Source organism: Anthonomus grandis, chromosome 4, assembly GCF_022605725.1.
Source record: "Anthonomus grandis grandis chromosome 4, icAntGran1.3, whole genome shotgun sequence".
Classification (NCBI taxonomy): domain Eukaryota; kingdom Metazoa; phylum Arthropoda; class Insecta; order Coleoptera; family Curculionidae; genus Anthonomus; species Anthonomus grandis.
Window position 1 is genome coordinate 6855420 of NC_065549.1, and position 26052 is coordinate 6881471.

Sequence of the window (26052 nt, forward strand, 5' to 3'; positions counted from 1 at the left end):
CTCGAATAGTTTTGGAATAGCGTTTAAGTTGCACACTGGTCTATAGTTGCTTACGTCGCCCTTGTTTCCTGCTTTATGTATAGGGGTCAAGTAGCTTGTCTTCCAAAAATCAGGGAAGACTCCCAATTCTAATGATTTATTGAATAAAATAAAAAGTGGATGAGACAGAACAAAACTGCATGATTTAAGGATGGAGGGTGGTATGCCATCTGGCCCTGGACCCTTATTGGTGTTCAAGCTGCAAATTTCATTGTATATTGTAGAAATATTTATGTGAAAATTGCTTATGTTGATATTATTGAAGGATAAAGATTCAGGTACAGGGTAGTTTTTGGTTGAATAAATTGTTTTGAAGTAATCAGCAAAGAGATCAGGTAGGGCAGGACCAAAAAGGCAATGCTTATCATTATAGAACATTTCTGAAGGTAGATCATTTCCTAGTCTTCTAGAGTTTACATAAGACCAGAACTTCTTTATGTTACTGTGATCAACTAAATTTCTTTCTGATTCGGAAACATATTGTTCAAAACAGACTTTTGCAAGTAATTTACACTCTGATCTTAAGCTTGAGAAGGTCATATAATCATCTCTGGAACCCGAATCTTTGAAAACTTTATGTGCCTGTTTCTTTGAAATTACCAAATTTTTAAGAGCTGGAGAAAACCACTTTGGAAAGTGCCCGCGAGACACCCGTTTTAAAGGTACAGCAATATGTATAACTGAATAAAGTATATCATAAAAAATATTTAACATAATATCTAGGGAATCCTGTTGAAGTACATAATTCCAATTAACCTGTCCAAGAAGTTCATTAATTAAATAAAAATTTGCTGAATTATAATCATAATAATATTGATTGTTAAATCTACCTGGATGATTAGTATGTCCTCTCGAAACAGTAATGGATGTAAGGAGGGGTGGATGGTAATTGTCCTGTGGAACCAGAGCATCATCAGCTGCCGTGACCTCTGCAGACAAGGTACTCTCACAAAAAATCAGATCCAGTGTATTCCCCAGGTGGTTTGGAATATTATTCAATTGGTATAGATTGTGGAAACTACATAAGTCTGATATCACTTCTATGGACTCGACTTCCAGAGGGCAAGCACCCAGTGCACTGGTCGCTTGAGAACAAAAGTTGTCTGATGACCAAATTGCTTTTGGCAGATTGAAGTCCCCGAACAGTAGTAATGGGCACTCCTGATTCCCAGAGAAAGAATCGATCTCTTGGCTGAGCATGTTGTACTTTTCTTTTATTTTATTTTTTATTTTTTTCTTTAATATTTTTTGGATAGCTGGATAAGGTCTATACTTTCTGGTATCTGCAGTGGGTAATTTGCAATTGAATCGGAATATTTTATTTTGTTTTATATACTGTTTATTCACATACTTAATATTTTTTTGGTAATACTTTTATGCTCGACAACCTTTATTTGTCCATTTTTTTCCCGATATTTCCTTTCTGCTTCCTTGTATTTTCCTCATTCTTATCCAATTGCCCTGGTACCTACGCTAAAGTGAGAAGAATGTTAGAAAAAAGTACCTAGGAGAATAAGGTAAACGAGTAGTAGGAAGAATTAACGCGCACGCGACACTTGAGATACGGATTTACGGCTTCTAATTTACGGTGCCAAGGGTTCGACCTATTTTATCCTTATTTGTGCTAAATTATGGGTAAGTCGAGCTTTGTTAATATCTAACTACTTCACATTTACCGCCCAATATAAATACTGAGGACTGAGTCAGGGTATAAAGAAAAATTGAACTAATAACTAGAATCAGCTTCCCTTATCAAATACAGTCCACTTAAAAACTATCTAATCAAGAATAAAACACAGGCAGTTGAGCTAAATTTATTTTTTCTCCTGTACACTATAGAGGATTGTGCCTATGCCCTATTAAACCTATGATAAATTATACTGTAAGTAGCTGCATTGAACATAATATCGTTCCAGATTTATGGAAAATTTTAACAGGTTTGCCTCTTCAATAGTTAATTCGTTAAATTAACGAATTAATTTTATTAAAATTAAGTTAATTCATAACTAATTTATTGACACAGTTCACTACTAAAACAGGATCGCTCACGACTACTAGAGGTATTTATTTTTACTGTATTTACTTACAACTATTTAAATCTCGCGCCAATACTCCGAACTTTACTTCACTGAACTGACAACTGACTATCATTGACGATGCGGCTCATTATATACTCGGTAGAACGCTGTTCTATAAGATTCTCGCTAACCTTCCAGACATCAGCTGGTTTATTGAGGTTTACAATAACGTTGTAATACATTATAATCAAATATACTCATTTTTTATTGAAAAGAAAACTGCCTGACTCTCAATGCGAATTTCGTAAAGATTGCAGCACCGCAACAGCACTAACTGCGATTTTGGATGATGTAATTAACGGCTATGATGATGTATTATTAGTGAGTGTACTTATATTATTGGACTTCACCAAAGCATTTGATACGCTCAATGACCGAAAAATTAAAGTACGTTGAACTCGTAAAAAATCCTTTCTAAGTTACAGTACACAAAAAATATTATATACCATCAGTTGTAAATATTCTATCTAGAACTCCCCAAAGTTGTACTCTGTCTCCTCCTGTTTATCGTTTAAATATAAGAGAAAATCTTTTTCTCACTTTACAAAACTTTGCTGGTTAAATTGTAAAAAAAAACCTCAAACAACAATTTTTTGAACAAACTTCTAAAGTACTGAAAGTTCTTTTCAAGTTTTAAGATGTTTGCATGCCACATGCTGATTATTTATGCCTTCACGCAATTTATTAAAGTAAAAACAGGGGTATTTACTTTCCGTGCTCCCCAATTTGATCCACTTTCCCAATACCTAATGGATGGGGAAATCGTGTGTTTACTCCACACTCAAGAGGGGACTTACGAGTCGTTTTTTTCGTTTCTTCGGTAAGCAAAAAAAAAGGGAACAATGTATAATGGAATAAGCGAAAATCCCATAACCAGATATCCCATCGAGAACATTAGGGGTGTAGAGAGAAAAATATCAAGGCCGCTTTTTGTAATATAAAAGTATTTTTATCTGTCGATGGAACCGTTCTATTGGATTTATGAGGAAAATGGGGTTTTTACTTACTATAGAGGGTTTAGTTAGTAGATTAATCCAATATATATACTCTTTGTACCAATATGAGATTTTTGCGTGCAAAAACACCCTGTTTAGATATCATTCCCTCTCCAATGTGTGATTATTTCAGTTGAAATCAATCGACTATCAGAATTAATAATAAATCACGTATTAAATATTTATTGAGGTATATTTAACGCACAAATTTGGACACTTTTTATTCGCTTAGTTTTAAATGACGACCAATTGTAGATAGAGAAAGAAAGGAGAAAAAGGTTCAATTTTCTTATATTTTATTACTATTCAAAATGATACCACCGATAAGGGTACCCCTTGATTTTTATTCATGTTGGTTATTTATTGATTTTCTAACTAAACTTTGATAATGTTTATTCAGGAATACCTTCTCTCTCTTTTATAGCTGTCCAGTGTCCACCCCCGGTGCTACCAATAAACGGACACCTAATCCAATCGGAAAGTCCCGGTATGGACGGTGGGAGATACGCGGTGGGCAGTTTGGTGCAATTCGCGTGCAAAGGCGCCCACCTCCTGGAGGGCGAGGCGAGCATCATTTGTACCGAAACCGGTTTTTGGAGTCATCCGCCGCCATTTTGTACGTACCATCATAAAAATTACTGTAGACCAGGTGCAAAAGTTCTCTGTCGTGGCCGCGGTATGACTACATTAATGTATGGATAATCCGAACACGTTCGGTTTATAGATAACTTTCTTCACCATAAAACATATTTATACATAATGGATTTAAAAACCTTTATTTATGTGCATACATAAATGCATAATATGTCAAAATCAAAATAAACTTAACAGGAAATCAAACAAAAGATTCAGTAAAAATTTATCTAACAAGAAAAATAATTACGATTTTTAAACAAACCAGTTAACTGCATATATAATATGGACATACTTCATTGCCTCTTAATATTTTCTTTGAATAAAATTGTCCAGAGTTCTTTGAACAGATTTTTTGATGCTTAGATCGACAGCCTTCTGACGAATTTTTCTTAGAAGGATCACTTCATGCAATGGCAATTCATTCTCTTCCACCCAACGTAGAAACTTGTCAAATGAGATCACCGCTTCTTTACTGGACATTTTCTGTATAAGTTCATCCTCGTCATCAGGATTCTGATTTTCTCCTGCGACATTAGCAATGATCTCATCATCTTCTAAGATCTCTATCCAAATTTTCCTCGTCATCACCTCTTGCCCATTTTTCAACTTCTGTTTTATCTAGCACGATTCACTTTGTTCACTAACTCCACTAGATCAGGTTCTTTATCTGACAAAATAGGATCACATATTTCTTCTCGTAAAGCATGCAGGGGTATTAAATCTTCTTCATCCCATTCATCCATGTCCTTGGCGGAAAGAAGTTGACACCACGATTTTCTCACCAGTTTTTTAGGCACTTGCTTCCAAGATTCGGCTAATGCAAACACATCATCCTTAAGCGACAGATTATTTAAACATTGCGCAATGTTTTCATCATCTTGTACAAGTACCTCTTGCAGCAGCCTTTTTTGATACGTGATTTTTATATTTTGGATTACATTCTGGTCCATCGGCTGAACCAGGGCAGTGCAGTTAGGTGGAAGGAACATGACTTAAATATTACCATCATGGCTGGCTAGTTCTTGGCCTGGTCTGTGAGCTGCAGCATTGTCTAGTATTAAAAGGACTTTCTCTTCAAAATTATTAATTCGAAGATACTTTTTTACGCTTAGTACGAATTCACTGTGGAACCATTCTTCGAAGATAACTCGATCAATCCATATTTGGTTTCGGTAACAGACAGGTATCACAAGCAACCTCATCTTATGTCGGCCACTTGCATTTGCGTAAGGCATTAATGTAATTCGGTCTTTCTGATTTTACCGGGGCACCTTTTTCGTCTGCGTGTACTAATGTCTTTTCAGGAAGACCGAGTTGCTCAATTTTTTATTCGAGTTCTATACGAAAGGGTTCCACAGCATTTTCGTCACTCGACAGCTTTTCCCCAGTTACTTTCAACCATAAAACACGTCAAAACAACTATAAAATCACGCAACGTCTTGCTGCAAGAACAAACTTACAATTATGTACTACTCTACGTACCAATAGTTCGGATTACGGAATTCACGGTGTTCAGATTATGGAATCAATTTTACGCAATTGGGGCATTCGGATTGTAGAGTAGTTCGGATTATACGGGGTTTAGACTATCCATACTATTAGGTACCAAAGCATTCCGTAATTTAGATACATCTAAGAAGGTCATTAATACTTAGTATTGATAAGATCAGGCTTCGAAAGAATGATGGAAGGGATGGGGACGGACTCGTCTCGTCGTTGATAATAGAATTAATAAAATAAATGTGGTGCTACTATACTTTATATAAAAAAAATGGAAAAATTCATAAGTACCTACCTGTACAGATGAAGTATAAAAACTACAATACAAGTATGTATGTAATGTACACAACTACATTTTCAAATCAAATATATTTTATCTAATCATCACAATTTGTACAAACTGTACTAATTGTGATAATTAAAATGTGTGATATATTGATGTAATAATCGGACAGTACTGTGTGAACTTTCACATGTAGTAACAAAAAGACGGAATTTTCTGAGAAAATATCTAAAAAATAAAAATTCGGAAGATCCCAAAACAGTTTGTGTTTCTAGACGAAACTTGGATTTTTGCCAAGGGAAACTCATCAAAATCATCATGGCAAGATGGTAGCACGCAATGCTATCCCAGCAGCAGTTCTAGTTGTGGAAAAAGGTACATTGTGCTACATGCAGCAAATGACGAGGGCTGTATCTCCGATGCTAGTTTTATTTTCTCTTCGACAAAAAAAACAGACGATTACCACGGAAATATGGATGTCGATATTTATTAACATTGGCTTGAAGAAAAACTCCTCAAACGGTGGGACATTCCCTCTTGGACAACGCCTTATACTGTTCCAGAGTAGAAGAAAAATTTCCCACTAGCAGTTGGAAGAAAGAGGAAATAAAAACGTGGCTAGAGTAAAAAATATTGCTCATGACGATATATTTTTTAAGGCTGATTTGCTGCAGAGATCTAAAACGTATAGGTATAATAAGAAGTACGTGATCGACGAGATGGCTCTTAAATATGGGCATGAAGTACTGCGATTACCGCCTTACCACTGCCAATATAATCCAATTGAGTTGATTTGGGGCACAGCAAAACATTATTATGATAAGCACGCTTCCAAAACAACCGATGAAGCCAGTGTCCTTAATTTATGGAAAGAATCCTTACATCAAATAAAGGAAAAAACACAGAGAAAATGTATAACTCACACAGAAAAAAATATAGCTGAAAATTACCAAACCGAACAAGACGAGGTACGACCCCTAATTATACGCCCAGACGACTATTTAGGTAGTAATGAATCTAATAATTCCGACACTGACATATCTTCAAAATCAGACTAAACTTCCTTTAATGTTATAATTCTTAATTTTCATGTTTATATTTTTTAACGTTTTTTTAGCCTATTTAAGTCGTTTTTTATTATTTTAGTAGAAAATAAAATATTATTACCTACACCCATAGAAATTAATACTAATGCTGGTTTCTTAACCGGCGAACTTATCTGTTAGGGTAAAGCGTGCCGACTATACCTGGATTTCTTAGACCGAGTAGCCGAATTTCACACATTTTAAAAATTACGATAAGAGATTAGCATTTATAATGGCTTTCTTAAATCAAGGCTATTGCTTATGCCAGCACATAAACAACCTTAAAACGATACTCGTGACGTCCACGCGGTTTGCCTGCAGCCCCATTTATTTGCATCTGGGTTAAATTAATTTATGGTTTCATGCTAAAACAACTGATTTTAATTATTTTTAAATTATTAGGTAAACCACGGTGCGCCTATTTAGGTGAACCGAACAACGGACTGGTGGCGCCCACGAAGTTCGCTTACGATCCAGGCGACGAGCTCCAAGTGACTTGTAATCCCGGATTCGAATCAAAAATCGACGAGCAACGGATCAAATGTCTTCCCGACGGGAAATGGAGCGGCCCCTTGCCGAACTGCACAAGTTACGACCAAATTTGATTTAGGTTTTAGGTAGAACATAATGTCATTTATATGGAAGCGGAATTTTATTATTATGACTTTTTTAGGGTTTTAGATAATGTTGGTTAAGTATTAAGGAAAATAAAGTTATAAGAAAAATTAGTTTTTATTTAATTCGGGGCGGCTAAACTATCAGGTATTTAGGGAATGTTCCTGGAAACTTTATTCCGGAATGTTTGTTATTTGCTGTTTTGGAATTTATGCCTTGTGCCGGTATCTAAATTGAATAACGTTGTTGCCGTAATATGTGTGGGTTTCAATTCTCTCTAATATTCGAAATAATTAGAATATTCTTAAAGGGGGCTTTAGTAAGAAAAAGGGCATTTCTTGCCTATTATTTAATACCAGAGCGCTTTTTGTACCTCAAAAAATTTGTCGGTTAAGGATTTAGCTGGTTAGGTGATATTTAAGTAATTAAAAGGGTATCTATTAGCAGGAAAAAAATACTATGGCAGTTTTCTGCAATATGTATCAGATGGAAAGAAATATTCAATTTTTTAGCATTGAATTTCTAACTGAAAATACTAAATATTATCAGGAACATAAATCTTATAGTAGTTACGTATAACTAAAAAAGCTATTAAAAACAAAACAAATATTTGTATTTGTTTCCTGTTCAGGACGCAATTTTAACATATACCATGTTAAAGTTTCATCTTTCTCCTTGTTTTTGACCCTAACCTCTAACAAATCATACGTTTTCTTGCAATCTTTTATTAATATTAAATTTATCTTTATAGTTGGCTTTAACCCAATCCCATACTATTTTATAATTTTTACATTCTTTTATTATGTGCAATAAATTATCAACCGGTATATTACATACATATTTTGCATTTTGCATTGTCTTCTATATTATCATGTGTGTTCAGTTTATCTCCAGTCACATACACATTATTTATTGCCTTTTATGTTGCCGATTTCCATTTTGTTAGAATTATTCGAATTCTGAATTTTTTCCACATCACATCCCATTTAACCCTGGGATTTTTAACCTCTACATTTGGTTTTGATAACGTTTGTTTTAATATTTTTTATGTATATTATTTATGTCATATTTATTTTATGTATTCAACATTATTGTGTCTTGTCTTGTTTATTTATTATTATGTTTCTTTATTATTTTTTATTTCATAATATTGATAGAGACAAAATGAAAACACTCTAAAAACACACAAGTCTCGTTCTCAAAATATTTTTATGTCCCGAAGGTTACATGTTTCGCTTAAAATGAATCATCATCATACCTTATAAACTAATAGTATCTCTCACGAGATGACCTGCTTTGTACATGTAACCTTTGGGACATAAGAATATTTTGAGATTAAGACTTAGTGTTTTTATCTTGTCTCTATAGGTCTCTTTTGAGATAATTGACGAGTTCTTTCAACATAATATTGATGGTATTCTTTAGATATATTTTTTTATTATTTCTTCCAAAAATTTTGTCTCATATTTAATAACTCATGATTTTTAATAAATAAAGCATTTGCTTTATATTCTACATTTATTAACTGAAGACCACCTTTTTCAAGATATTTGTATTCTTGCTATCTTTTATAATTCTGACATTTTTTTTAATAAACGTTGTGCCGTATACCCCACTTTTGATAATATAAATATATTTGTATAACACACCTTCCTTATAAGAGCTAAATTATTCTCAAATACCATATCACTTGGTCCTATTTTCCGCAACTACCCAAACTTAATATAATTGACTTTTTCATGTTTAATAGAGCTCCTTTTTCATATATTCTAATAATTTCCATTAATTGTTGAATATCTTGTTTATTACTTAAATTTACACATACATCATCCGCATATGCTGAAGTTGCATACACTTTATGATTTATCTTTATACCACTTAATTTATCTGTAATAAACCGTAGAAATGGTTTAATACATAATACAAAAAACGTCATTGATAGTGGGCACCCTTGGCTTACTGGTGACCCAATTTTAATGTCCGGTTTAAGGTAACCGTTTCCTACAATTTTAGACTTTGCTTCTAGTATTCTGTAATTATCAATGTTTTTATTTTATTAAGAATGTCAAATTTATTTTCAATATCAAAAGCGTTTTAAAAAATTCAGTATTGTAAGATTTAGCATTACTTAATTATTAAATAGGCTTCTGCCATTTCCAGTTCCTAAAATTTTATTTAAAAAGTTGCTAATTCTATTTGCAATGAGAAAGCACTTTAAAATCTGTATTTAAAAGTGTAATAGGCCAAAATTGTCCTATTGCTTTGACATTTTTGTCTTTAGGAATTAATATAATTATTCCTTTCGTTAGAATTGTTTAAAATACGTTTCATATATATCATAGTGATTCCATCTAATCCCGGTGTTTTTTCTTATTGCGCGTTTTAAGTACGTCTTCCTCTAAAACCCCTTGTAAACGTTCCAGATTTCGTAAAATTGCACGCAATCTTATGAACTTCCATAATAAAAGCCTTTATGACGCAACTGAGCTCTTAAAGGCCTGATCTTCAAACGAATTTATACGATAAACAACACACCTGGCTAACATCAACTTGACCCCATCATACTCTAAATGTTTCATTAAATAAGATCCACTCGTCTTACCGTTAATAATAATCAAAATATAAAGCACCCTCGGGATGTCGCCATTGTTCCTCCGGCAGTAATAAGAGCTCCCCGGAAATAAGTGATGGCATTGCGAGACTTCTCTAGCAAATGAGCTTTTGAGAGGGAGCGGGAGGGACGAAAGGGAAAGTGGGAAAGTTTAGCACTCGATTTAATGGCGAAATTTCCATGGGGGATCGCGGATAATTTGAATTTATCGCCGTTTTATAAAAACAGCTTTAAAATAAATGAGGACGTTTAATATAGAGTGGTAGTGTAATGTTCGGCGGGGTGTTTTTTTTACGTTTCTTGATAAGACAATTTATTCGATGAATATTCAACGAATGTTCGCGTAGAAGCTTTTTGAATGTTTTAAAAGATCTGTAGAGATTATGGGAACATTAATTTCTATGATATATTAGTGGTATATTCGTATATTTTATTCAAATTATGAAAAAAACACCTGAAGGTGGAGGTCGATCTTTCTCATAAACATGTGTTACAAAATACCAAATTTACTTTCTCTGTTTCGCTACTTATAAAGTTTCCTGAAGAAATATATTCCTTATATATACTTTTTAAATAATAATGTGTACATGGAAAAAAGAAAAACAAAAGTTCATATAAACATGGGTCCAGAAAAGCTTCCTCAGGCAGCTAGAGCTCTTTGAAAATAACCTTTAAAAACTAGTTTTTTTTAATAGCTCCGGAACTACTTTAGTTACCGCAACCAATTTTGGGAGGTAAATTATTATTAGTACGTTTATTCTTTTGAACCTACTAAATAAAAAAAATATATACCAGGGGCTTCAGAATCAGGGGGGTATTTGGTAAATTTAGGCCCATTTCTTTAAGACTTTAATTTCTGCCCGTTTGGGCATTAGATTATGATGTTCCTATGCTTTTTACATAAAAAAGGTGCTCTTAAAAAAAGTCAGTAAATATCACCGTTTTTTGTGGAAATTGACTAAAACCAAACTAAGATACAGCACCTGAATTAATTATTTTAATAATAATAATAATAATGCTAATTCATTGCCACTGTCAGTATTTTTTAAATTTGTCACTGTCAGTATTTTTTACATGATATTAATTCCGTTTTTATTACGGTTAAGTAATGGAAGATTACACTTTTGCTGAATACGCCGATATGCTTTTAATTTATGGGGAAGTTCGATGCGCGCAAAGCAACATCCGAACAGCTTCTTCGGCCCTATCACCTACAAAGGTGCAATCAAGAGCACCTTTTTTATGTAAAAGGCATAGGAACATCATAATCTAATGCCCAAACGGGCAGAAATTAAAGTCTTAAAGAAATGGGCCTAAATTTACCAAATACCAATGTAACAAGAACATATGACATCGAGAAATTCGGAACAATGAAAAATCAAAATTCCCGCCAAAGAGAACAAACTAATAGTGTTATAAAGGTTTATACAAGGATATCTCGACCTTTGTGTTATGCTTGCATCTCATTTCCTTTTTATCTCCCCTCCACTGTTAAATTGTTATTTTTTAAGAATTTAATTTGGATTTGACTTAGTGACAGGGAGAGCTAATCTTTTGACAGCTCTAACTTTTAAAATGGTGGATGGGCATCATCTTAAACTTAATTGATTGTATTCGAACTTTCTTTTCGCAACCGTAAGTTGGTGGCGTTACTACTAATTATTAAAGTCAACATTTGACAAACCACTTGAATTTTGCATTGGGTTTCCTTTCTATCTAGTTTTTTAATTCATTTAATTTGGGCGTGATTTAGAGCACCAGGTGATGTATATTGACAGTTAATAATAGAGATAAGCGTCACCCTAATTGACCTACCGAAAATGGCTATTTCAGATTTTGTAATACCCTAGATGAATTACAAAAAAAGTAAATAAAATATCCTGCCTAAACAAACAGAATTACAATAGTTCCGGGACTACAAGTTTGTGATGCTATCGTCAATTAAATGTCAAATTTTGACAGACCACTTCATTTTGTGTTTTTTCTGCGAAATTTAAAATTGTCATAATGGCGAATTGGCGCCATCTTAAATTGCATTTATGCTTTTACAACTTTCTTACTAGCTCTTATTACAAATAAGTAAATCAAATTTCCCGCTTAAAACAAAAAAAAAATACTGTAGTTACACAAGTTGGTGGCGTTACCATCAATTAAAGTCCAAATTTCACGTATCACTTAATTTTTCATTAGGTTTCCCTTCTATCTAGTTTTTTTCATTTAATTTGGGCGTGGCTTGGTGATCTATATTAACAGTTCCAACTTTCAAAATGAAGATGAGCACAATCTTAACCTACCTTGAATATTTCAGACTTTCTTATTCACTAACTGAACTATACAAGGAGGGGAAATCAATCAAATATCCCGGCTAAACAACGAAAATTACTTTAGTTCCGGAACTACAACAAGTTGGTGGCGCTAACGTCAATTAATACAGGCGCCATCTTTTAAAGGTATTTGAATTATGCGCAGTGATACAGTAGATACTCAATACCGTGAACTCAAAAAAACAAAGTCTGTTCACATTATCGATTTATTCACATTAACGAAGGTTACACTTTATGTGTACTAAACATTTATAATTACCAAAAGTAACAGAAACAAAACGTAATGAAAATATTTTTTGTTTGTTTTTTAGGTTGTTTTACTTTTAACATCACAGCTTTCTCTCTTAATTTTTTTAAGACTACAAGGTCATTTATGTCAATTTCATTTTCCTCTGCTGCCCACAGAATCGCTATATGAAAGGCATTAATTGCCCTATCTAATGAAATTTTATTTGAGGGTTCCTGCTCAACCTCATTTAATACTTCTGCTTCATCCGATTGACATTCTTCAATGTCGTCATCTGCAAAATTATTGTCACACTGATTCCACTCTACAATGTCAGAATCTTCAAAAGTTCCCTAAAAAAAAATTGTAATCCAAATTAAGACTTAATATTTAAATATAAAATGACAAAATTTACCTGAGGTGTCAATGTATGTAAAAGACCAAGAGATTCAGATATGGGTTTCTGAGCAGTGCTGTCTCATTGGTGTTTTAGGAGAGAAAGAGGTACATTTTCATCATTACTGTCTACATCATGTGTAGAGGGCACCACATTTAAAATATTTTTCCAACATTTTTTGTTAACTTGAGAATCAAGATGATTCCAAAGAGACATTAAATTGATCACTGCATCTTTTATTGTCAGGTTTTTTTAGCGCATCAATGACATTCGTGTTGTTGGCCACTATGGATGATAGAAGACCTTTTCTGTAGTACAATTTTGTTAGCCTAATAACATTTTGATCCATAGGTTGTATTAGTGGGGTGACATTAGATGGCAGGTACATGGTTATAATTTGTCCATCTTCACTTTTTAATTCTTCTTCGGTTGGATGCGATGGTGTATCCAGAAGAAGTACAGCTTTCAATAGCAGACCTTTTAAGAACCTCTTAACCTTCAAAAAAATTAATATGGTTGTACTAATCATAAAACAAAACTATAGATAAGGAAAACTTACCTGTGGTACAAACGAATAATGAAACCATTTTTTAAAAATTGTGGCAGTCATCCAAGCTGATTTAGAATGTTCATAGTCAACAGGACATGGTTTAATTTTATGGAGCCCAGTAGCATTAGTGCAAGCCAAAAATGTTATTCTTTGTTTTTCCAATTTTCTTCCAGGAGCTGTTTTTTCTGTTGACAAGGCAAATGTTTTTTCTGGTAATAATTTCCAGTAAAGTCCTGTCTCATCAGCATTGTAAACTTGCGATCCAATGAGATTCCAAGCTATGCTATTTTATTTTTTAGAGCCATTTTAAATGGGTCTACAAGCTCTGGTTGAGATTACAGTTTTTCCCCAGAAATTTTTAAAAAACGAATTCCAAATCTTTTTTTGAATCTTTGTAACCATCCTTCACTAGCGGTAAATGATTTATCCCTTTCATTGAGCTGTGAATAAATGAATTTTGCTTTTTCTTTAATCATGTCGCCACTTACCATTAAATGTTTATTCCGTTGGTCCAGAAACCACTTGTACAGTCTTTTTTCCATTCTTGGAAACTGGGAACCCTTTAGGGTTTGTCTTTTACCTGGTCCAATATACGTGTTTCTAACAGCACTAGAAATCAGTTCCTTTTTCTTTTTTATTTTGCAAATTGTAGATTTTACCACACCATACTTTTTCGATATTCACACTATCGAGTGTCTACTGTATATAATGTAAGTTAACCCATTAAAAAACTGTAATAGTGGAGTCATTTTTAGTTATGGATGTTTTACTTAAAGAAATCAACTTCTTGTTTTTATAGGATTAATTATTTGCTTAAATTTTTACATAATGTGTAGAAAGACGTTGCTTTTTATTTGACAAGATTGCAATACAACAATATAGATCAATGTTTTTATATTAATGTGGGTATTTGTATTAAAATAATTCATGGAAATTTATTATTTATGGTTTTTTATGGTTAAAAAAATTAAAATATTTGTTGATAAAATATTGTATTCAACTGTACATTTAAAAATAAGAGATTGACCGCTTGCTAAAATATCGAATGTGTGTTCTTATTATGTATCATCTGCAGTATTTTTTTTTATGGAGTTACAATATTGGGAAATTAAGTTCTGCTGTCAGAAATATGGTTAACATCGAACGACGACGATAATTCTTTTGGAATAGGCTACAAGTTTGTTGTCAGGAGAGATAGAGCTGGAAGATGAGGTTGGTTTAGATGTGCAAAATTAGAAACTACTGATTTTGATATTTTGGCGAATGAATTTGAGTATTTGAGAATGCTTGTATCAAATTTAATAAATTAAAACTAATTTTATTCATCACTATTTATCGTTCACCATCTTCCAAATTAGAGGAAATATTTGGTTACTCTATGCCTTTTTATGATCAATTATAATTAAAATATTATAAATATTTCAATTTAAATTTACTCTAATGGATCAGTCAACTTTACTTAAAATTGTAAAAATCATTTACTCTAATGCAACTGGTGAAGACGTTTTTTGCTTAAAACATTTATATCTTTGTAAGCCTTTTTGTTTAAAGACACTACTTAATATTATTAACAGCTACATTTTACAAAATATTTATCCTATATTCTGGAAAAAAGGTCATTATTAAACCCTTAGCAAAAATCAGTGATCAACGGAATTTAAATATTTTAATTAGTAAATGGCAATATACTTACAGGCGATTTTTGATACTTTGATACTGAACAAATTTGGCCATTTATTAAATCAAATTTTTTATTGAATACCAGGCAGGTTTTAGAAAGAAATTTAGTATCACTACCAGTTTGGTTAACCCTTTTAATGAAATCAGTAGAAACGAAGAAAAAAAACTAAAATGTCTTGGGTGATTAGATTTTAGTAGAGCCTTCGACACTATAAGTCACAAAATTTTATTAGCTAAACTTCCCTATTTTGGTGAGGTAGAACTGAAAAATGCTAACTTTTTTAGGTCTTATTTCGACGGTAGGGCTGATTGCGTGGTTCTTTAAAAGACATTATTGTTATAAATCTCATTACGCTACACTGTACCTACGCGGGTGTTTTTTGTATATTGCTGACATGATATCTTTGATAAAACACTCAAGATTACAGCAATATGCGAATGATTCTGAAGTGTATATTTCAAAATCTTCCTGTAGCTCAATTTCAGTTTAATCAGGATTTAAAAAGTATTGATAACTTATAAACTATATAAAAAATTGCAAGGTTAGGTTGTTTTTTTAATTTTAAATAAATATACCCAAAATCAAAATGCAAAAAACCTCTCTAAACACTTTTTAATTTTTTTCTGATCATAAAATGGTTATTTGAACAGTTAACTAATGTTTTCAATTGAGGTTTTGCTGGAAAACTTAGTGCGGTGAGCTGTTAAAAAAGCAAGAAACCATAAAAAATTGCAGGAAATATCCTGAGTAATAACTCAACAGAATTACTTAGATTAATTTCTCCTTTTAGCATAATATTTTTACAACAAAAAAATTAACCTAACATGATGTGTGAATAAAAGAAAATCAAGAAACAAGTGAATTTTTCAAATATGGAAGAATTATACATTTAGCTGTTATGTTTTTAATTCTCCATTGTTTTAACTCTAAACGATCTTTAATAATGAATAATATATTAAAATTCTCAGAATTAATCGGGTACGTGTATGGTGAATTATAGCGAGACAATCCTTTGTCAATAATAAAATGGTCGTTTTAATTGTTTCGAACAATATTAAAATTTTTATGACTACTTTATCTGATAAACAAAAGCAATCTGCAGTAGAGTAGGCACACACAATATTTATCAAGATCTAACATGAAGTCATTTTATCAAAGAATTTCTAAATTTCATTCTAAAACAAATAAAATAAAACATTCTAAAACATTCTATCGAAGTTTTTCTAACATAGGTTTTGGTAATTTTAAATTCTTTTATTGGCGATGACTCACGTCTTGGTTGCGCTCTCTTCGTATGTGACTGAGCTCCATTTAAAATTGTTTTAATTTAGTTAGTAACTAATTTACTTACTTTTAAACATCACAAGGACATAATAAAAATGTTTAATAAGGGACATTTTATTGACTTACTTACGTTTATTTGTCGTCATGATTGATTTGACGTATAAACAAAATGATTTACTTACGTGATTCACTGCCTTCTTTTAGACGTCAAAATTGATAATCTAGAAGCTTTAATGAAGTCCTATTTTTTATTGGCATTTAATGACGTTAACTCGTTTAACTTGTTCTTAAGGAGGTGTTGTCCTACGTCCCTCTAGAATTTCGTTCAACTGTATTATTATAAATTCGTGTTAAAAAAAAGTTAATTAAAAGTAGTTATATTGGCCAAATTAATAGTTATTACTGTTTTTTATTATTATTATTATTCATTTTTCAAAGGGCCTTATCACAGGTTTGCAGCTTGTGCTAACAGTTTCATAATATTTGGAGACATGGTCCTATTTGTCATAATAAGTTACTTATTGTAAATTGTTAATCATGTTTTTATTTTAACGATAAACAAACTTAATTTCAGTTTGAACTAGCATACGTAATAACGTTTCTACACGCCCTGGTAATGACGCGCATCTCGCGATCATTCGACCTTTATCCTCGAACCGCCGCATATTTGCTGTTGTCGCTTGCAATAATAATTAAATCAATAATGATAATAATCCCGCGACCGTCTGTTTGTTTATATCGTTTTCATTATTCGCATTTTGACGTCTTCTCTTTGTAGTTGCGTAAAAAGTACTCGTTTTTGGAATTTCTTTTTATAGTGAAACATAAACAATGAACCTGTCGAAAATCAGGTTGGTGACGTTCGACGTTACCGGGACGCTTCTAAAATTACGAACTGCACCGGGGCAACAATACGGGGAGATTGGCGCGATGTACGGTCTTGTTGCCGACGGGCATATTTTAAGCAGGAATTTTAAGGATCAGTGGCGCAGGATGAACAAGGAACATCCCAATTTTGGACTGAACAGTGGCTTGGGATGGGAAAATTGGCAAGTATTTATCGTATTTTTTAGCCTCTGGAAGTTTTCATTTCTCATATATACAAAGTATATGTATATATTATATATATTTTCAAAGTATATTGTATATTTTTTATATACTTTCTTTGTATTTGCTAAATAGAACTGCAGTTTTTTTTGCCACGCCTTTTTTCCCAAACAGCATCATACGTCCTGAATATGTAATTTTTATGTCATATTTATGTCCGTACGTCCATTGTTATCAAAATTACGTACTTAGTACGTATTTTGGATACGTATAGTTGGTACGTACATTAGCTACGTCTCGCGGACCTACATACATGTACATATAAATACTTAGAAAATATTTTAGCTCCTTTATGGATTATACAAGAATAAAAATATAAAATTTTGTTAATACGCAAAACTATAGGCCAGGAATTTTTTTTTCCAAATATACGTACTTTTAAATACTTCTAAGTTTTATTTTCAATATTTCTAATTTCAGTAAGGTAAGAAAAAAACACCGTTTGCATGCTTCTCTGCTTTGATAGAAAAAGTCAACGAATTCGGTATAAATTAGACAACAACGTTCAAATCGAGATTCTCTCTCCAAAAGACTAACATAATATAAAAAGTTAATTTACACGTTGATCTGGTCGAAAAATAATATAGGGGTAGGATTTTCAATACCTACATCTAAAATCTATAGATAATGGAGTATTTTCAAATTCAAAATACCTATAAAAAGAAAAACAATTTTAACTACAAGCTGATTGCAGAAGAATCACATTGTTTTCTTTAGACAAAAAGGATGGTATCGCGAGTTTTACAACCGTTGACACCTGGCATTAAGTATGCCAGGAATGATACAACCCTACTACTACTGAAGCCTGAAAATTCGAAAATTGAAGACTGTATTGCACAATAGTTGCGAAAAACAAATGCTGTTTTTTTTTGTATTTTCTCAAACATTTATTTTTTGTTATGCTTTATATTTTTATATAGTTTTTTCATAATCAATACATTTTCAGTTTTTATAAATGAGTTATTTTTTCTCCTACATACATTTTACCACACAAAGAAAGGAATCATGTAAACATCCTAGATACGTCATATTAAGGCCAATACATGACGTAAAATATCCTAAAAGTACGTGCATATGACGTAAAATCCTGCGGAAAGTGGACGTCCATTTTACCTAATACGTCTTTTGGGTTACGTACATTATGCCGTGGAGTAAGTACATAATACGTCTTTAGTACCTATCTGTGCTGTTTGGATTTGGGTGTAGCTTTGGGGTAAAAATTACTGTTTTTCAAAATGGCTGATGACTTACATTGGTATAATCATCATGACCGTCGCTGTCCACTGCTGGACACAGTCTTCGCTAAGATGAAGTCTCTTGCTTTTAGATCATCATTATCCAATTTCCAGCAATTCTTATTCTGTTTTCTTGGGAAAGACAATTCGTTTACGAATACAATGGTACTAAAAACAAAAAATCTGGCTTTATTTATCCAAAATTGAATAGGGTATCATAGCACAATTATTTAAAATTAAAAAAAGAACTGATTAAAAAAAACTTTCTTTTATCGTTGGCGTAGAACCGGAACTAATTGATATTGTATATGAACCCACATTTTGGTTCAAGGGTGTTGTCTATTCCAGATTTGATTTTTTCACGGGGACAATTTGGAAGAACCACGACAGCAAAAAAACAAAAGTCAATACCAACCATTTAGTTGCTACACCAAGTCAACTAACTGCTCAGTTTAAACTTAATAAGTTTTTATGGAAAATAAATACTCTAATACTCCAATAAATTATTATATTTGTCAAAAACGTGGATGACAGAGGCGGAGGTACAGCTCTCTTTGCCAGACAGAATCTATTATATGTCTACCAAACATTTTGGTATTTCCCTAGAGTTTAATCACAGATGCATTAGTAAAGTATCATTTACAAAAAGGCGATTCTTTACTGACAGAAATATCTCACAGATCTAAATAATTATTATAATAAGCTCCGTCTCCTTAAATTAACTTCTTTGCAAAATGTAAGGATTAGTCGGAACTTAGAACTAAGAATAAAGCATTATACTTATTTAGTGCGGCGATTCGCCGATTTAATTCCAGCTTCCTCAGGCACTCAACAATCAGTGCTAATCCAAAAACACATGAGATACATTACTGCTTTTCTTAAATAATATTTACTTCATACACATAGATACTGATTAATGTTTATAACAGTTTATGCATTCTTGCTTGCTTGGTATTAACCGCAATTTTTGAACTTACAAACCGAGTTTGCCATTAACAAGCTGTAATTAAACCGGCTAAATGTCGTACTATTAGGTAGTGTTTTATTCCTACTCTGCAGGGGAAAGCATGGTATGAATTGTATCAGATAGAGATGTAGATGAGATGTATGAAAGCTTCTACCACACATTGATTCATTATTTTTTCTGTCTGTTCCATTAAAGTTAAAAATAATCCCATAGAGTGTATTAACACAGATATTAAGAACTACTCACAATATGTAAAAGATATCTCATACTTATAGACAATAATATAGTGATCAGCAATATAAATGTAAAATATAGATCTATCCTAGATATTTATTTATTTATTTGGTGACCATATAGAGATACAACAGGCTACAAGCCCAAAAAACTATCCACAAACTTATCTTAACTAACTTAAATATACTATTTTATTAAGAATAATATAAAGACTAAATGGTTAAGTACATAAATCAAAATAATTTGAATATAAAAGAATATACTTAAAAAAGCAACTTTCTAATGCTAAGTTTCTACATTAGCCTCATAAACTTTCAAAGACAATATTTCGTTTTAAAGTATTTTTGACTGTACAAAGTGACATGTTAAAAACGTCCAATAAACGGCAGTACAAATTATAACTTTTTGTTATTCTACTTAATATGGAGAGTTCTAAAGATGCTATGTTTTCCTGAATGGAATAAAAAATAATTCGCTCGATCTGATGTTGACTTGAGGAATGTTGAATTTAAAAAGTGACAAAATAGGAGGAGTGTTCAGCTGACAATTCATTACTTTATATAAAAACGAAACATAAGTTATCAAACGTCTGTCGAGAAGTGAAATCACGTCAAAATGTTCTCGAATTGGATTGACATCGTGATATGAACCGAAGCGGCTTTTAAAAGAAAGAAATCTTAAAAATTTGTTTTGGATGGTCTCCAATCGATCAATGTAAATTCCATACCTAGGGTTCCAAATAATGCTTCCAAAGTTCAATTTGCCAAGAATAAATGTATTAAATAAACATTTAATAGCTCGAGAACTAGAAAACATTTCACATTGACGAAAAATATAACCCAACAATCCCAAGAAGATTTTGTTACTATTAGATCAATATGAATGTCAAACATCAGTTTAGAGCCCAATGTAATTCCCAAATAGCGTACGTAGTTCACTTTAGGTAAGCAAATATCATTAAATTTATATTGATAATTTATTTTATTTTATTTTTATTATATTTCTTGAAAAGGTTATACTTTGACATTTTTTAATGTTAAGAAAGAGACTATTTTCATCGCAGTAGACTCGTAGTCGATCCAGATCACTTTGGATTTTAAGACAGTCGGCGATATTAAATATCGTACGGTAGATTTTAAGATCATCGGCGTATAATAGAAATTTAGTGTAACGTATATCTTGCCAATTTCCATACTTCTTTAAATTTAAATAAAATAGCTAAGTCTAAAAATAACATTAACATTGTTTGGAGCATTTAAACAAATAAAAGGAATGATAGTGCCATTTTCAACTTAAAAGGAAATAACAGTGAAAGAATAGAAGATCCAGAGGCCATCTTCGAAAACTTAAGCAATTATATTTTCATCTTTTTAAACTGCCATCGCTATCCCTGAGTCCTAGCTGCAATGTTAATTAGCCTACAATATTCTTGACCCAGTTGGCCTTATGGAGGTATATAGAATTCTTATGAACCTACCAAACACATTTCCAGCTGAAATAGGAAGCTTAATAGCTCTTCCGCATTAATACGTAAATTAAGACATGCATTAAAACTAAAGTCATATGCTCTAGTTTGCCCACATTCAATCAATTTTGATCTACAGTATAATGTTCTGTGGCTCATTTGGGGAAGCTATTAATATGTTTAAATGCCAAAAAAAGGACTTTTGTAGGAGTCCTTTTCTGTCACGTAAAATTCTGACAGCTCCTTCACTTTATTACTTATCCTTGATTCGATAGTTTTCTTTAAAACACCTTCATATTTTGTTTTCTTCTATAGTTTGCCTTAAACTTTATGTACTTATATACACTGCTGATTAAATTATATTAAGACCTAGTACAAGTGTACTTTTATAATGACAAGAATTTTCTCCTGGTTTGATGACGGATTTATGGGTCAAACATGTAACCGCAATAAAAATTCACAGAGAAAGAATCTTTTAATTTACCCTCAAAAGATTCTTTTTCTGGTTGGGATATTATTAGCAAATTTTCATGTGTAAAACCCCCTGCATATACACTTTTTTAATGCTAAATTTCCAGGTGGAAAACGGTCGTAAAAGAAACATTTAAATCGTCCAAATTCAAAATAGAAGAGGACAAAGTGGAAAAGGTGGCATCCCATTTACTGGAAATGTACAAAACATCCGCGTGTTGGCAGCACTGCTACGGTGTACCTGGACTATTGTCGTATATCAGAAGCAAAAACATCCCCATGGGGGTGATTAGTAACTTCGACCCAAGACTGCACGCAATTTTAGTCAACACTAAACTGAAACATTATTTTCAGTTTGTGCTTACTTCTTATGAGGTAAGTAGTACATAACGCAATTTCCTGATTTCAATAATGTTCTATATGAATTTTTAGACGGGAATTGAGAAACCTGACCCACGAATCTTCGATTTAGCATTAAAAAGTGTACCGGCGAATATAAAACCTGAAGAATGTCTTCATATTGGCGACAAACCCCTGTTGGACTATAAGGCCGCAAGGAATTGTGGCTGGAACTCATTTTTATTGAGTGAAACGGAAATTCCAAAACTTAAGCAAAAATTGGAGGATTTAGATGAAAATCATTGCTTCGGTAGTGCGTATCAACTACACGTAAATTTGCTGAAGAAATCCGGTGATAAGTTGCCTACACCTGAACAAGAATTGAATTAGTTTTATGTACGATCCATCTTAGTCCACTGTAATAATAGTCATTTAATTATTATTAATATTTATTTTATATTTCATATAAAGCTTCGTCATTTAAGAAGTGTCTATTCTTTTAATAACTCCTTTATAACAGGTTTTATTAGGGGTTTAAATACATTGTACCAACGTTTGCATATTTCTGCTGGATGTATTATTTAGGAATTTTAAGGAGATTTTATTTCTTATCCCAAAAATCTGTTGTATCTTAAAAACTTTTTGGCGGCATCAGCTACACATCAGACGTAAAATATGAAATTTTTTCAGTGAAAACAGACTATAATAAAAAAAATAGCTTCAGTTAGTAATGGATACCAATGAACGACGCTGGATACTTGCTGTTCCTAGGTAGTATCAAGAACATTAAATGATCATCCTGAAAAATTTCAATATCTTTGCAGGCATGTACTAGATTAGTTTCTGCTGTCACTTGTCGGCAGTTATTTAAAAAGGATACGAACTTCAGAATGGCTTTAGGAAATAAAGAAAAGTTGATAATTACATTAAAAAGGCAAAAAAAATTATGTTTGTATGATGAAAGTGAAATACGTGAAATAATCTTATCTGTCACTAACAAACACTCGGCTGGTGATGATGGAATTCCCTGCTCTCTTATTAAACACGTCCTTGAATTTTTGGTGACACCGATTGCATATCTTGTTAATCTGTCATTTCAGGAAGGGTCATTTCCATCGGCTGTGAAGAACTCTCTTGTTGTCCCTATCCATAAAGGAGGTAATAAGCATTTGATATCCAATTATCGAGGAATTTCACTCTTATCGGTGTTTTCGTAAGTTTTTGAAAAGTGTTTCTCTAAACGTTTAGAATCTTTTCTACTCAAAGAAAATTTTTTTAGTAAATACCAGTTTGGTTTCAGGACGGGTCGCTCTAAACAAGATGCAATTTTGTCCCTATATTCATATGTTTTGTCTAATTTGGAATTAAACAATAAATGTGTAAGCCTATTTTTTTATTTAAAAAGGGCGTTTGATGTAATAAATATTAACCTAATGTTGAATAGATTTAATGACTGTGGTATGCGTGGTCTTGCCCATAAATGGATTAAACTCTACCTGACCGGTAGATAACAAAAAACGATATTAAAGAATGGAAATGTTTCAGTTGCGTCTGAGTCCCTACCAGTTGTTAGTGGTGTCCCGCAGGGTAGCATTTTGGGACCACTGTTATTTGTTATATTTTTTGATAGCATCTTGGGCGAATTTCCTGGCAATCATATAGCTGCGTTTGCAGATGATGTTGTTATATCAACGTCGAGTGGTGACTTAGAAGAACTATCTAGAGGTTCAGTCGGGGTAGTTGACCGAATGGTAAGTATCAGTAGCAGGAACAGCTGATGAAATGATATTTTTTAGTTTTGCTTGTTAAAATGCATAACAAAACTATAGAACAAAATAAGGTTGTCAAGTACTTAGGAATATTAATCGATGAACATCTTAGTTGGTCTTATCATGTAGATATGATTTTAAAGAAATTATCAATTTATGCCTATGTGATCTGGCAGTTACGTAATAAAATCGATATTGGCCTGGCCTGATACTTCTTTACTACTATGGTTATGTCCAGTCATGTTTGTCATATGGCATAATGTGTTGGGGTAACTGTTCTAGAAGTGGTGAAGTTCTTTCGGCCCAGAAAAAAATAATTAGAACTATTTTATTTAAGCCTTATATCTTCTTGTAGAACGCTCTTTCTAGACTTGAAAATTATGCCATTTCCTTGCCTATTTATTTTCAACTCGGTCATGCATATAAAGCGTAACCTGTCTGACTATTCTTTATCTAGAGGTACCCACTATGAACTCAGGGTTAACTTAAATTTGGATATACCCAAACATAAATTAACCAAAGTGGCAAACAGCCCAGTACTTTTACCAATTAAATTATACAATAATCTTCCCATTGAAATAAAAAAAATTGAGAAGGTTAATAATTTCAAATCTTCATTGAAAAGAATTTTAAAAATTCCTTTTATACGGTAACAGAATATTTAAATTGCAGCGTCTCATCCTTACTCCCATAATTCGTATTTGTTTGTTTGTTAAAAGCTGTAGTTTTCTTATTTTCTTAGTTTTTAGTTAATTGTAGATTTTTTATTAAGGCCTTTTAAAAGTTGTATGTTTGGGTCTTATAGTTTTATTTTTTGACATTATCCGATACTTATTTGTATGAGTCTATGAAAATAAATACTTGAGTATTGAGTATTAAAAAAACAGTTAATATTCAACATATATCGGCTCTCAAAACTTTTAATGCGAATAACTCTCAAATTTAAAAAGATACCAAATTTGGTACAAATGTTTTATAGGTAGGGGAAATAAGAACTACCACACACATTTAAATCATGTGGTAAACAACCCAAACCCGATAAACCCTCAAATTAAAGGTTTTTTAAATATGAATTTTTGTAAAATGCTACTTTATTAAATGCATTCCAGTCTGGGCTAAACAAAAATACAATTTATTTGGAAATTCATCCTTATATTTTGAAATACTGTTCTTGGAATAGATGATAGATGCACAGATCCTGTTATTATAGTCGTTGACGACGATAATTAACAGAATTTGGTTTTATTTTAAACACAAGTGACCCCAGGCGTGTTCGATTAGGTGATCTTGACGGCCATTCTATTGGATCTCTTCTTCTAATCCACTGATCTGCAAATGTATCGCTTAAATATTATCTCACAGAAAGAACATAGTGAGGTGGCGCTCTATTTTGCTGAAAATTTATTAAATCTGCGCTTAGGTTCCTTATAATATCTAACTGATTTTCTATTTGTTAAATATAAGAGGATGAATGGTGTCGAACATTTCCAAGTACGTTTCGCCATTACCGATATCATTAATAAAGACCCAATAACAGAATCTTCCAATATTCCCATTCATAAATTACTTTTTTCTAGGTACTGTGTCGTAAAAACAAGCGAGTTCTCTTCACTACAGTAGTCTTTATTAACAGAACCATTAAAAAGTACATTCTTTGATAAAACAAACATGTTTAAGCAACTTGGGATATAATACTCAACTTTTCTGCAATTTCCTCGCAAAATTGATTTCTTTGATCCAGGTCGTCTTTACACAATTCCTGGTATTTGCATGTTGTACAGGTGAAAATAAGTTAAAATAATTTTTTTCTTGGTCGTAACATAAGAGCCAATTGAAATATTAAAAAAAAAATAAATTTAAGTATAAGTTCCTGAGGGTCGATTTGAAGATAAAACTGTGATTCTAGGATGAGGATTTAGAGCTTTTTTTTTTGGGAAATTTTTACTATTTTTGAGTTTTTTTCTACAAAATAATTGTAATATTGTTGAAAGGGTTTTAGTCAAACAAAACAGACACAATTATGATATTCAAGGTCCAAAACCTTAGATGTCGAGTTTAAAACGAATTTATCAATTTTTCTAGGCGTTTTTAGTATTTTTTCGCCTTATATAACCCAGTTTAAGTTTCTTCCCGGTACTTCTTATATTCCTGTACCTTTAAC

At 32.3% G+C, this 26052-nt stretch overlaps 2 protein-coding genes and 1 long non-coding RNA gene across 3 annotated transcripts in view; 2 read left to right on the forward strand and 1 right to left on the reverse strand.

Annotated features, from left to right (window-relative positions):
- The window catches only part of LOC126734986 (locomotion-related protein Hikaru genki), a 53446-nt gene extending 46111 nt beyond the window's left edge, over positions 1–7335 (forward strand). The window contains exons 8-9 of the mRNA XM_050438850.1: positions 3537–3728; positions 7019–7335. Coding sequence (XP_050294807.1) covers positions 3537–3728; positions 7019–7221 — 395 coding nt within the window. The 3' untranslated portion in view covers positions 7222–7335. The remainder of the gene's footprint in view (positions 1–3536; positions 3729–7018) is intronic.
- A 5139-nt stretch (positions 7336–12474) lies between these two features.
- On the reverse strand, positions 12475–14764 carry LOC126735271 (uncharacterized). The gene is made up of 3 exons (XR_007660353.1): positions 13349–14764; positions 12808–13285; positions 12475–12745 (listed from the first exon to the last, which is right to left on the reverse strand). It is a non-coding gene; the product is annotated as an uncharacterized LOC126735271 (long non-coding RNA).
- A 2220-nt stretch (positions 14765–16984) lies between these two features.
- LOC126735390 (rhythmically expressed gene 2 protein) lies at positions 16985–22609 on the forward strand. The gene is made up of 3 exons (XM_050439359.1): positions 16985–17353; positions 21891–22158; positions 22216–22609. The coding sequence occupies exons 1-3, from the start codon at positions 17136–17138 to the stop codon at positions 22510–22512; spliced, it is 783 nt and encodes a 260-aa protein (XP_050295316.1). The 5' UTR covers positions 16985–17135; the 3' UTR covers positions 22513–22609.
- The last annotated feature ends 3443 nt before the right edge of the window (positions 22610–26052 follow it).

Bases quoted from the DNA above. Each gene is read 5' to 3' on its own strand.
- LOC126735390 (XM_050439359.1), top strand. From the start codon at position 17,136: ATGAACCTGTCGAAAATCAGGTTGGTGACGTTCGACGTTACCGGGACG. The intron at 17,354-21,890 runs GCAAGTATTTAT...CTAAATTTCCAG, and splicing joins GGCTTGGGATGGGAAAATTG to GTGGAAAACGGTCGTAAAAG. The intron at 22,159-22,215 runs GTAAGTAGTACA...ATGAATTTTTAG, and splicing joins TTGTGCTTACTTCTTATGAG to ACGGGAATTGAGAAACCTGA.